Raw genomic sequence first — 13,038 nt, 5'->3', positions numbered from 1 at the left:
CCAGGGTGGGGGATACAGCTCTGCCAGGGTGGGGGATACAGCTCTGTCAGGGTGGGGGATACAGCTCTGCCAGGGTGGGGGATACAGCTCTGCCAGGGTGGGGGATACAGCTCTGCCAGGGTGGGGGATACAGCTCTGCCAGGGTGGGGGATACAGCTCTGCCAGGGTGGGGGATACAGCTCTGCCAGGGTAGGGGATACAGCTCTGCCAGGGTGGGGGATACAGCTCTGCCAGGGTGGGGGATACAGCTCTGCCAGAGTGGGGGATACAGCTCTGCCAGAGTGGGGGATACAGCTCTGCCAGGGTGGGGGATACAGCTCTGCCAGAGTGGGGGATACAGCTCTGCCAGGGTGGGGATACAGCTCTGCCAGGGTGGGGATACAGCTCTGCCAGGGTGGGGGATACAGCTCTGCCAGGGTGGGGATACAGCTCTGCCAGGGTGGGGGATACAGCTCTGCCAGGGTGGGGATACAGCTCTGCCAGGGTGGGGGATACAGCTCTTCCAGGGTGGGGGATACAGCTCTGCCAGGGTGGGGGATACAGCTCTGCCAGGGTGGGGATACAGCTCTGCCAGGGTGGGGGATACAGCTCTGCCAGGGTGGGGGATACAGCTCTGCCAGGGTGGGGGATACAGCTCTGCCAGGGTGGGGGATACAGCTCTGCCAGGGTGGGGGATACAGCTCTGCCAGGGTGGGGGATACAGCCCCTAACAACTAACTCCTGGATTTCTAAAAACGGCTCCGTAAATGTGATCCAAATGGCAGAGTGAGAGAGAGTGTGAGTGAGTGAGTGAGTGAGTGAGTGAGTGAGTGAGAGAGAGAGAGAGAGAGAGAGGAGAACTTTGTTGCTTTTTTCAGCAACATTTACAACTCTGATGGATATTACTTCTCACACAATGTTCTCTTGTGACTTAGCAATAATGAACATTGTGATGTAAGTGTGCTGAGATCACTGAAGGGCTAATAACCTGTGTCTTTTAGGAGCCATATGAGTACCGAGAGGTTTGTGCGTAGGTTGTTCTTGGTTGGCTATTATGTACAGGGTTGTGTTCCTGTGCTTCAAAGACCTCAAACTTCACAGACCTCAAATAACAGACTCAAATGGCTCCTAATAGACAAAGGTTATTAGCTCTTCAATGATCTCAGCACACTTACATCACAATGTTCATTATTGCTAAGTCACAAGAGAATATTGTGTGATAAGTAGCTTATAAGAGGGCCAGTATCAGACTGGTGGAGAGTGAGAGTATTGCTCTGTCTTCACTCATTATGCTTTTTTTTTAATAATGTTTTCATTTCACCAGGTAGGCCAGTTGAGAACAAGTTCTCATTTACAACTGCGACCTGGCCAAGATAAAGCGGAGCAGTGCAACACAAACAACACTGAGTTACATCTGGGATAAACAAACGTACAGTCAATAGCACAATAAAAAAATCTATATACAGTGTGTGCAAATGGCGTAGCAGTAAGTCGTCCTGTCGTGTCGTGTCCCTGTATATTTTGTTTATATTTTGTTTATTTTTCGTTTTTTTACATAGCTATCCCTTTAAAAACATTTTGCTAAACCTAAGCTTCCAAATACGCTGGATCTTCACAACTAGCTATCTAGCTAAACCGCAACCCCGAATGATTACCCCTGGCTAGCGTTTCCACCCACTTAGCTTGAAGCTAGCCCGGCCTGCGCTACCACCGTAGCATACTCCTGAGCTACAATACCCGGGCCCACGACCGGTCTATCGATGTCACCGCATGAAGAGGAATAAACAGACTCACCCCATCGCGACGTCACCCAAAGGCTAACTCTCTAGCCCTCGCTATCTCCCTGCTTGCTAATTCGGCCTGCTAACTGCTAGCTTGTCCAGCTCCGGTCCGCTAACTGCTACCTTGTCTAGCCCGGGCCTACAAACTGTTAGCTTGTTAGCACAGGCCTGCTAACCGCCTGAATCGCCGCGTCCCAAACGCCCACCGGACCCATATTTACTTTCTATCTCTTTTGACTTTTAATTTGTTTATACCTTCCGGAAACCTGCCTCACCCAATGTGATACGGAATCGCTATTATTTTTTATTTATTTTTAGAACACACTCAAGAACCTCCAGAAGCTAACCAGCTAACTAGCTACAAGCTATTTAGTCATTGTTCGTTTTTTTAAACCTGGATAACACTCGCCAGTCCAGCTTCCCTTCCCCATCCACCGCTGCCCCCTGGACACTGATCTCTTGGCTACATAGCTGATGCACGCTGGACTGTCCATAAATCACGGTACTCCATTCTGCTTGTTTGTTTTATCTGTTGGCCCCGTTGCCTAGTCTACGCCATTTTACCTGCTGTTGTTGTGCTAGCTGATTAGCTGTTGTCTCACCTACTGTTTTAGCTAGCTTTCCCAATTCAACACCTGTGATTACTGTATGCCTCGCTGTATGTCTCTCTCAAATGTCAATATGCCTTGTATACTGTTGTTCAGGTTAGTTATCATTGTTTTAGTTCACAATGGAGCCCCTAGTTCCACTCTTCATACCCCTGATAACTCCTTTGTCCCACCTCCCACACATGCGGTGACCTCACCCATTACTACCAGCATGTCCAGAGATACAACCTCTCTCATCATCACCCAGTGCCTGGGCTTACCTCCGCTGTACCCGCACCCCACCATACCCCTGTCTGCGCATTATGCCCTGAATATATTCTACCATGCCCAGAAACCTGCTCCTCTTATTCTCTGTCCCCAACGCTCTAGGCGACCAGTTTTGATAGCCTTTAGCCGCACCCTCATACTACTCCTTCTCTGTTCCGCGGGTGATGTGGAGGTAAACCCAGGCCCTGCATGTCCCCAGGCACCCTCATTTGTTGACTTCTGTGTTCGAAAAAGCCTTGGTTTCATGCATGTCAACATCAGAAGCCTCCTCCCTAAGTTTGTCTTACTCACTGCTTTAGCACACTCTGCTAACCCGGATGTCCTTGCTGTGTCTGAATCCTGGCTCAGGAAGGCCACCAAAAATTCAGAGATTTCCATACCCAACTATAACATCTTCCGTCAAGATAGAACTGCCAAAGGGGGAGGAGTTGCAGTTTACTGCAGAGATAGCCTGCAAAGTAATGTCATACTTTCCAGGTCCATACCCAAACAGTTCGAACTACTAATTTTGAAAATTACTCTCTCCAGAAACAAGTCTCTCACGGTTGCCGCCTGCTACCGACCCCCCTCAGCTCCCAGCTGTGCCCTGGACACCATTTGTGAATTGATCGCCCCCCATCTAGCTTCAGAGTTTGTTCTGTTAGGTGACCTAAACTGGGATATGCTTAACACCCCGCCAGTCCTACAATCTAAGCTAGATGCCCTCAATCTCACACAAATCATCAAGGAACCCACCAGGTACAACCCTAACTCTGTAAACAAGGGCACCCTCATAGACGTCATCCTGACCAACTGGCCCTCCAAATACACCTCCGCTGTCTTCAACCAGGATCTCAGCGATCACTGCCTCATTGCCTGTATCCGCTACGGAGCCGCAGTCAAACGACCACCACTCATCACTGTCAAACGCTCCCTAAAACACTTCTGTGAGCAGGCCTTTCTAATCGACCTGGCCCGGGTATCCTGGAAGGACATTGACCTCATCCCGTCAGTTGAGGATGCCTGGTCATTCTTTAAAAGTAACTTCCTCACCATTTTAGATAAGCATGCTCCGTTCAAAAAATGCAGAACTAAGAACAGATACAGCCCTTGGTTCACCCCAGACCTGACTGCCCTCGACCAGCACAAAAACATCCTGTGGCGGACTGCAATAGCATCGAATAGTCCCCGTGATATGCAACTGTTCAGGGAAGTCCGGAACCAATACACGCAGTCAGTCAGGAAAGCTAAGGCCAGCTTCTTCAGGCAGAAGTTTGCATCCTGTAGCTCCAACTCCAAAAAGTTCTGGGACACTGTGAAGTCCATGGAGAACAAGAGCACCTCCTCCCAGCTGCCCACTGCACTGAGGCTAGGTAACACGGTCACCACTGATAAATCCATGATTATCGAAAACTTCAATAAGCATTTCTCAACGGCTGGCCATGCCTTCCGCCTGGCTACTTCAACCTCTGCCAACAGCTCCGCCCCCCCCGCAGCTCCTCGCCCAAGCCTCTCCAGGTTCTCCTTTACCCAAATCCAGATAGCAGATGTTCTGAAAGAGCTGCAAAACCTGGACCCGTACAAATCAGCTGGGCTTGACAATCTGGACCCTCTATTTCTGAAACTATCTGCCACCATTGTCGCAACCCCTATTACCAGCCTGTTCAACCTCTCTTTCATCTCGTCTGAGATCCCCAAGGATTGGAAAGCTGCCGCAGTCATCCCCCTCTTCAAAGGGGGAGACACCCTGGACCCAAACTGTTACAGACCTATATCCATCCTGCCCTGCCTATCTAAGGTCTTCGAAAGCCAAGTCAACAAACAGGTCACTGACCATCTCGAATCCCACCGTACCTTCTCCGCTGTGCAATCTGGTTTCCGAGCCGGTCATGGGTGCACCTCAGCCACACTCAAGGTACTAAACGACATCATAACCGCCATCGATAAAAGACAGTACTGTGCAGCCGTCTTCATCGACCTTGCCAAGGCTTTCGACTCTGTCAATCACCATATTCTTATCGGCAGACTCAGTAGCCTCGGTTTTTCGGATGACTGCCTTGCCTGGTTCACCAATTACTTTGCAGACAGAGTTCAGTGTGTCAAATCGGAGGGCATGCTGTCCGGTCCTCTGGCAGTCTCTATGGGGGTGCCACAGGGTTCAATTCTCGGGCCGACTCTTTTCTCTGTGTATATCAATGATGTTGCTCTTGCTGCGGGCGATTCCCTGATCCACCTCTACGCAGACGACACCATTCTATATACTTTCGGCCCGTCTTTGGACACTGTGCTATCTAACCTCCAAACAAGCTTCAATGCCATACAACACTCCTTCCGTGGCCTCCAACTGCTCTTAAACGCTAGTAAAACCAAATGCATGCTTTTCAACCGGTCGCTGCCTGCACCCGCATGCCCGACTAGCATCACCACCCTGGATGGTTCCGACCTAGAATATGTGGACGTCTATAAGTACCTAGGTGTCTGGCTAGACTGCAAACTCTCCTTCCAGACTCATATCAAACATCTCCAATCGAAAATCAAATCAAGAGTCGGCTTTCTATTCCGCAACAAAGCCTCCTTCACTCAAGCCGCCAAGCTTACCCTAGTAAAACTGACTATCCTACCGATCCTCGACTTCGGCGATGTCATCTACAAAATGGCTTCCAACACTCTACTCAGCAAACTGGATGCAGTCTATCACAGTGCCATCCGTTTTGTCACTAAAGCACCTTATACCACCCACCACTGCGACTTGTATGCTCTAGTCGGCTGGCCCTCGCTACATATTCGTCGCCAGACCCACTGGCTCCAGGTCATCTACAAGTCTATGCTAGGTAAAGCTCCGCCTTATCTCAGCTCACTGGTCACGATGGCAACACCCATCCGTAGCACGCGCTCCAGCAGGTGTATCTCACTGATCATCCCTAAAGCCAACACCTCATTTGGCCGCCTTTCGTTCCAGTACTCTGCTGCCTGTGACTGGAACGAATTGCAAAAATCGCTGAAGTTGGAGACTTTTATCTCCCTCACCAACTTCAAACATCAGCTATCTGAGCAGCTAACCGATCGCTGCAGCTGTACATAGTCTATTGGTAAATAGCCCACCCTTTTCACCTACCTCATCCCCATACTGTTTTATTTATTTACTTTTCTGCTCTTCTGCACACCAATATCTCTACCTGTACATGACCATCTGATCTTTTATCACTCCAGTGTTAATCTGCAAAATTGTAATTATTTGCCTACCTCCTCATGCCTTTTGCACACATTGTATATAGACCCCCCCTTTGTTTTCTACTGTGTTATTGACTTGTTAATTGTTTACTCCATGTGTAACTCTTTGTTGTATGCTCACACTGCTATGCTTTATCTTGGCCAGGTCGCAGTTGCAAATGAGAACTTGTTCTCAACTAGCCTACCTGGTTAAATAAAGGTGAAATAAAATAAAATAAAAAAAATAAAAAAAATAGGCCATAGTGGCAAAATAATTACAATTTAGCATCAACACTTGGGTGATAGATGTGCAGAAGATGAATATGCAAGTAGAGATACTGTGCAAAGGAGCAAAAAAACAATATAGGGATGAGGTAGTTGGGTGGGCTATTTACAGATGGGCTGTGTACAGGTGCAATGATCGGTAAGCAGTTCTGACAGCTGATGCTTAAAGTTAGTGAGGGAGATAGATATAAGACTCCAGCTTCTGTGATTTGTGAAATTGGTTCCAGTCATTGGCAGCAGAGAACTGGAAGGAAAGGTGGCCAGAGGAGTTGGCTTTGGGGATGACCAGTGAGCTGAGATAAGGCGGGGCTTTCGCCTAGCATGCTTTCATCTGCTATGACAGAGATCATCTGTAATAGCTGTCCTCTAGCCTTTCATTCTCCTCTAATGCTTCCCTTACATCATTACATGACTTCATTGGGATCTTTGTTGAATGTAATGGCCCTCTCTGTACAATACCAGCTCATCTAATATTATAAAGTAAGTCATAGTTGATGTCTGTGAAAATGTTGTATCCACGGGTCAAATATATTTACGGGTAAAATCATTGAAAACATATTCAGCAAGATGAACTAATTCAGTTTATTTCTAAATGGTTTCCCTTGGGCTTGAAAGTAAAACGGAATAAATGAGAGTGGAAGAAAAGGAATATTCATTCAAAACTCGATTAGCTGAACTTAATTAGAAGATAACGCCGCTAGCATGTTAATATTAAATTATCCCTTATTTCAAATAACAATGCAAATCCCCTAGTGTCTCCAGATAACAAAGCTAGGAAATGAACATGGGTGTCATTCGACTGTTACGCACCACGACACGCCTCATACTAAGTCCAAATGACAGAAAAATAAGACTCTACAACGGGTGAATGAGTAAACGTCTGTGTACCAAATGGAACTCTGTCTACAACACCAGAGTCCTATTAGGCTATATAGGGTACCATTTTGGATGTATCCCAGCTTCAGGCATTAATAACTGAAGGAATCTATCTGAACATCTACATTTCATAAAAGTGCTAATTATCCTAGGTGCTTCTTCGTATTCCCTCATTTCTCATTATGCAAATCTAAATATAATGTACATTCCTATCATTTACCCATAAACGAAGTTCCAACAGATACATGATTTAATCAGATCTAAGGCACCAACCAACAGATTCCATAAAATGTTAAAACGGTAAATGATGAATTAAGCAGAAGAGGAGCAGGAGAAGAGGCATGAGTTGTGCTACACTCCTCTATCTCCGGGATTAATGTCTATCTGTGTGATATCTCCTCTAACTTCTCATCTGCTTCTTCTGCCCACATATCAGTGAGCGAGAAAGAGAGAATGGGAGAGACAAAGAGAGAGAGAGAGAGAGAGAGAGGAACAAAACCTCATTGTAAATTTGTACAGAGAGCAGATAACAAATGTAGCAGCATACCTTGTACTTATTAGGAATGACATACTGCATCATTCAATTTACCTGAAAGCACAGCAGCCATTGAGATCAAAATGGCAATTATGAATCAAATGGGGAGATTGTGCGGTGGGGAAATTGGTGTGGATGGTAAGCACAGGATAAACCATTTTCTTCATGGCTGAAAAATCAGGTTTAAATTGTACTGGCAAAAAAAAAGGTCTGTGACAATAATTTCGGAGGCAGTAAGCTATCACAGAGCCTGTCAAGAAACCCGTTGAAGATAAGTTAATTATCTAGTTGAAAGACAAAGCCTTTTGACAGCTGTAACATCTATACAGTATCGCAGGACAGAGCATCGCTCTCTCCCACTAAGTTTCCAATCTGGGTGTTGAAACTTGATTCCCCTCTTACCGTTGACAGCCATCAAACAACCGTGTGAAGCGTCATTCTATCACATCAAGAACATTGCCAAACTCCGTCCTACCCACACTCAGTCTGATGCAGAGAATCTCGTCCATGCCTTTAACTCCTCAATGCTGCACTACTGCAACGCACTCTTCATCGGCATCCCTGGCAGGAGTCTCCAGAAGCTCCATTACAACCTGAACAGGGCTGCCAGGATCCTGGTGAGAGTGCGGAAACACCATCACGTTGGGCTCCCGAGTGGCGCAGCGGTCTAAGGCACTGCATCTCAGTGCAAGAGGCCTCACTACAGTCCCTAGCTCAAATCCAGGCTGTATGACATCGGGCCGTGGTTAGGAGTCCCATAGGGCGGCCGCGCGATTGGCCCAGCGTCGTCCGGGGTTTGGCCAGGGTAGGCAGTCATTGTAAATAAAAATTTGTTCTTAACTGACTTGGCTAGTTAAATAAAGGTCACATTTCAAATGATCACATCACCCCCATCCTGGCATCTCTGCACTGACTTCCTGTCTCATACAAGATCGAATTGAAAACCCTCCTGCTGACTTTCCTGTGTATGGAAAGTCATGGAAAATCCCCTTCTTATCTCAAAGAACTGCTCTCCCTCCGTAACCCCACTCGCACCCTCAGGTCAAGCGATAGCCTGCTCCTCCATGCCCCTAGGACCAAGCTCCGCTCCTTGGGGGATTGGGCTTTCAGCTCAACCGCCCCCAGCCTCTGGAATGCCCTCCCGGACCACCTGAAGGCACCACAGGCTCAGGACTCCTTTAAAATGGGCCTAAAGACTTTTCTCTTAGGAAGGCTTCCTGATGATAGCTGTGCTCCTTGGTGTCCTTGTCCCTTGTAGTGTCAGCTGTGTTCTTTGTGTCAGTTGTACTAAAAAATATATGTGTGGGGTTATTTTATGCACTTTCAGATAATTCTGTATAATGAAAAGCACTTTCCTAATGTAATAAATGATTAGTACTATATATATATATATATATATACTGTATATTTTAACCTTTATTTAACTAGGCAAGTCAGTTAAGAACAAATTCTTATTTTCAATGACGGCCTAGGAACAGTGGGTTAACTGCCTGTTCAGGGGCAGAACAACAGATTTGTACCTTGTCAGCTCGGGGATTTGAACCTGCAATCTTCCAGTTACTAGTCCAACACTCTAAGGGTGTATGCAGTAATACACCCTTAGAAGAAAAAGGTGATATCTAGAACCTAAAATGTTTATTTGGCTGTCCCCATAGGAGAACCCTTTGAAGAACCCTTTTTGGTTCCATGTGTCATGCCCTGGTCTGTTTCACCTGTTCCTGTGATTGTCTCCACCCCCCTCCCGGTGTTGCTTATTTTCCCCAGTGTATTTATCCCCGTGTCAGTTCGTCTTGTATGTTAGCCAAGTCAACCAGCGTGTTTTTTCAATACTATTTTTGCTATTCTCTTTTTGATAGTCTTCCCAGTTCTGACCCCTGCCTGACTCTGGACTACTTTCCCGCCTGCCTGATCATCCTGCCTGCCCTGACCTTGATTCTGCCTGCGAATCAAGGTCAGCAAAGACTGCAAAGTTGAATCAAAGACTGCAAAGTTGCCTATGAGCTAGAAGCACGGCTGCCCTACAGTCACACGGAGCTCGTTATCACAAAGGAAACAGCTTTGAGAAGCACGGTGCCTCTTCTGTTAATTTAATTACCCGTGTGTCTGACTTACTGTGTGTGAAGGTCCTTCACCCTATTAGGCTACTACGGTGTCTAACTAACACTGAGATAAAACACTCTTTTAAAGAAGAAAACATTATCATGACTGGCAATAGGCTTGCACCCAGCCGTATACGCCAGGAAAAGGAAGTTAATCTATGTAGATATGATCAGATCGGTAGGCCTGAATAAAAACATGGGGTGTGTTTCCTGGAAGCTTCGTATAGGATTAAGATAATCTTTCCTAAAATGATTTTTTATCTTGGATGGAAGATTATCTTAGTAGCAATAAGATCACAGGAAATTCATGCATGACTAGCATTTCTAACATGTTCTACACCAGAGATGATAGCCCAATGCTTTAATAAGATATACTACAACAAAGTGAATCAGAGATCAGAGAGCAGTGACTGATACAGCTATTGTTGTTCGTTGTGTTGTTGTTGCTATTGATGTTGTGTTGCTCCGTCACCCTGTATGTTTCTATGTAACATATTACCCTTTCATCCAGAGAGAATTGACTGCTACAGATATGACTATGTTGTGTCGTGATGTTGTTGTTATTGCCGTTGTGTTGCCCCTGTCACTTTGTATGTGTCATTGTGATTATTATTGCTCTTTAATCCTGGCTGTGTTTGGGTGGTTAGAGTGACACTCACTATCATTACATCAGAGGTGATGGAGACCAGGAGAGAAAGAGGGAGAAAGGGATGAGGTTACCAAGGAAACAGAGATGTCAGGGAGCAAGAGGGCAAAGGAAGCACTTGTTTTCCCAGGTGTGAGCCTATTCCCCCCAACACCCGACAATGATCAGAGTTACAATATATTGCCCTTTCGTTCTTGGATTGTGGCCCCACTGACCACACTCTAGCACTCTGATTGGCTAAGGCTCCCCATTGTGGACCAATCCCAGCGTGAGGTACTCAATCACAGGTTAGTGTTTTCTGTAGGACTGTCAGGAAGGGTTAATTACGGAACAAAGGAATGATGCATGTTTACCTCTCCTCTCGTTTCTTTTCCCTCTCTTTTTCTTTTCAGAAGATTGGCTTGGTGTCATCGGGATAATAAGAGCTGAATACATGTGCTGAAGGCTGGACTGACCTTACTGTATACAATGTCATTGACTTGATAACGCAGTGCAAAACCTTCATTCGTCTAACCATTGGTTGTCCATATAGGCTACTTTCAATACATGTGTATAGCAGCTATTCATGTCAACACGTGGATATATGCAGTTTATCATGTACGGTGGTTTCATTGAGTTTGAGTCCGTGCTTAGGTCTATGACCATGCCTTGACCCATATATTTCCATACACTCACACATATACGTTCACTTTAGCACTGACCTTCAATGGAGTCACAGTGACTACCATAAATAAGCTTCTTTCAGAAAACGTTCATAGAAAATAATGTCTTCAATGTCCTTGGTCTCGCCAGGCGACTCAGTCTACTCGCCGGCTCTGACAGACTGAATTTGAGTGCTGTTTTGTGATTCTCAGAAGAGGTCAATGTTCTCCGAAGAGGCTAACTGTTTTGTCCCACATCATGGGAGTGTAACACCGAGATTATATACCAGCTGATAAAGCTTTCTCGTCTGAGCGCACAGAGAGAGAGAGAGAGACAGAGAGAGACAGAGAGAGAGACAGAGAGAGAGAGAGAGAGAGAGAGAGAGAGAGAGAGAGAGAGAGAGAGAGAGAGACAGAGAGAGAGAGAGAGAGAGAGAGAGAGAGAGAGAGAGAGACAGAGAGAGAGACAGAGAGAGAGACAGAGAGACAGAGAGAGAGGAGAGAGAGAGACAGAGATAGATACAGAGAGAGAGACGAGAGAGAGAGACAGAGAGAGAGAGATATAGAGAGAGGATAGAGAGGAGAGATAGACAGAGAGAGAGAGAGAGGAGAGAGACAGAGAGACAGAGAGACAGAGAGAGAGAGAGACAGAGAGAGAGAGAGAGAGAGACAGAGAGACAGAGAGAGAGAGAGAGAGACAGAGAGAGAGAGAGAGACAGAGAGAGAGAGAGAGACAGAGACAGAGACAGAGAGAGAGAGAGACAGAGAGAGAGAGAGACAGAGACAGAGAGACAGAGAGAGACAGAGAGACAAGATAGAGACAGAGAGAGACAGACGAGAGAGAGACCGAGAGACAGCGAGGAGCAGAAGACAGAGAGAGAGACAGAGAGAGAGACAGAGACAGAGAGAGAGACAGAGAGACACGAGAGCAGAAGAGAGAGACAGAGACACTGAGAGGGAGAGAGAGACAGAGAGAGAGAGACAGAGAACAGAGAGAGAGACAGAGAGCAGTAGAGAGAGAGAGAGAAGAGAGACAGAGGAGAAGAGAGAGAGAGAGGAGAGACAGAGAGACGAGAGAGAGAGAGAGGGACAGAGAGACAGAGAGAGAGACAGAAAGAGAGCGAGAGAGAGGAGAGAGAGCAGAGAGACAGAGAGACAGAGGAGACAGAGAGAAGAGAGAGTTAGGAGGGCAGAGACAGAGAGAGAGAAACAGAGAAAGACGAGAGAGAGAGAGACAGAGACAGAGAGAGAGACAGAGGAGACCAGAGAGAGAGTGAGAGGAACAGAGAGAGAGAGAGAGAGACAGAGACAGAGAGAGAGAGAGAGAGAGACAGAGAGAGAGAGAGGACAGAGACAGAGATGAGAGAGAGAGACAGAAGAGACAGAGAGAGACAGAGAGAGAGAGAGACAGAGACAGAGAGCAGAGAGAGAGAGAGGAGAGACAGAGAAGAGAGAGAGAGAGAGAGACAGAGACAGAGAGAGAGAGAGAGAGACCGTGGGCACATGGGCCACTCCTCTCCCTGTGTGTGTGCATGCAAGTTTGTTTGTGTGTGCGTGTTCGTTGATGCATTCATTCATTTATGTGTGTCTTTCTCCTGAGCCTCCTGCTTCCCTCTCACCTCCTCCGCAGTCTTTCTCCTCCTCCTCGATGCTGTTCTTGATGCTGTCGTACTCCTCGTCAATGTTCTGATTGCCTCTAATCTGGCTGAGCACGCGCCGGGCCTTCTGGGTAAGGCCTTTCTGGATCAGCCAGCGGGGGCTCTCTGGCAGGAACAGAAACCCCACGAACTGAAGCACCGCAGGGACCACCGACAGACCCAACATATACCTGGAGAAGAGGAGAAGAGGGGGAGAGAGGGGGCGTTGAGGGGGGAGAGAGAAAGAGAGATGGAGAGAGCACTATATTAGCTGTTTCATCTGTGAGAGTGACTCTCTTGCAAAATGAGGAACCCCATGAACCTGAGTACAGCAGGGACCACTGGCAGGAAGGGGGTAACGAGGGATAGAAAGAATTCAACATATGAGTTGTTTCATCTTTGAGAGGAGAAACTCCATGAACTGCAGCACAGCAGGAACCACCAATAGACCCAACATAAAATATATCTGGAGAGGGGGAGGAGGAGAAGATAGGA

The 13,038-nt window shown here is 46.8% G+C and overlaps 1 protein-coding gene across 1 annotated transcript in view; it reads right to left on the bottom strand.

Moving 5' to 3' along the window:
- Positions 1-13,038, bottom strand: part of slc2a13a (solute carrier family 2 member 13a) — a 70,702-nt gene that overhangs the window by 36,895 nt on the left and 20,769 nt on the right. The window contains exon 3 of the mRNA XM_020452213.2: positions 12,526-12,734. Coding sequence (XP_020307802.1) covers positions 12,526-12,734 — 209 coding nt within the window. The remainder of the gene's footprint in view (positions 1-12,525; positions 12,735-13,038) is intronic.

Source organism: Oncorhynchus kisutch, linkage group LG19 (assembly GCF_002021735.2).
Source record: "Oncorhynchus kisutch isolate 150728-3 linkage group LG19, Okis_V2, whole genome shotgun sequence".
In the NCBI taxonomy this organism is placed as follows: Eukaryota; Metazoa; Chordata; class Actinopteri; order Salmoniformes; family Salmonidae; genus Oncorhynchus; species Oncorhynchus kisutch.
Note: the sequence above shows the minus strand (reverse complement) of the source record. Positions and strands in the feature narration are given on the sequence as shown.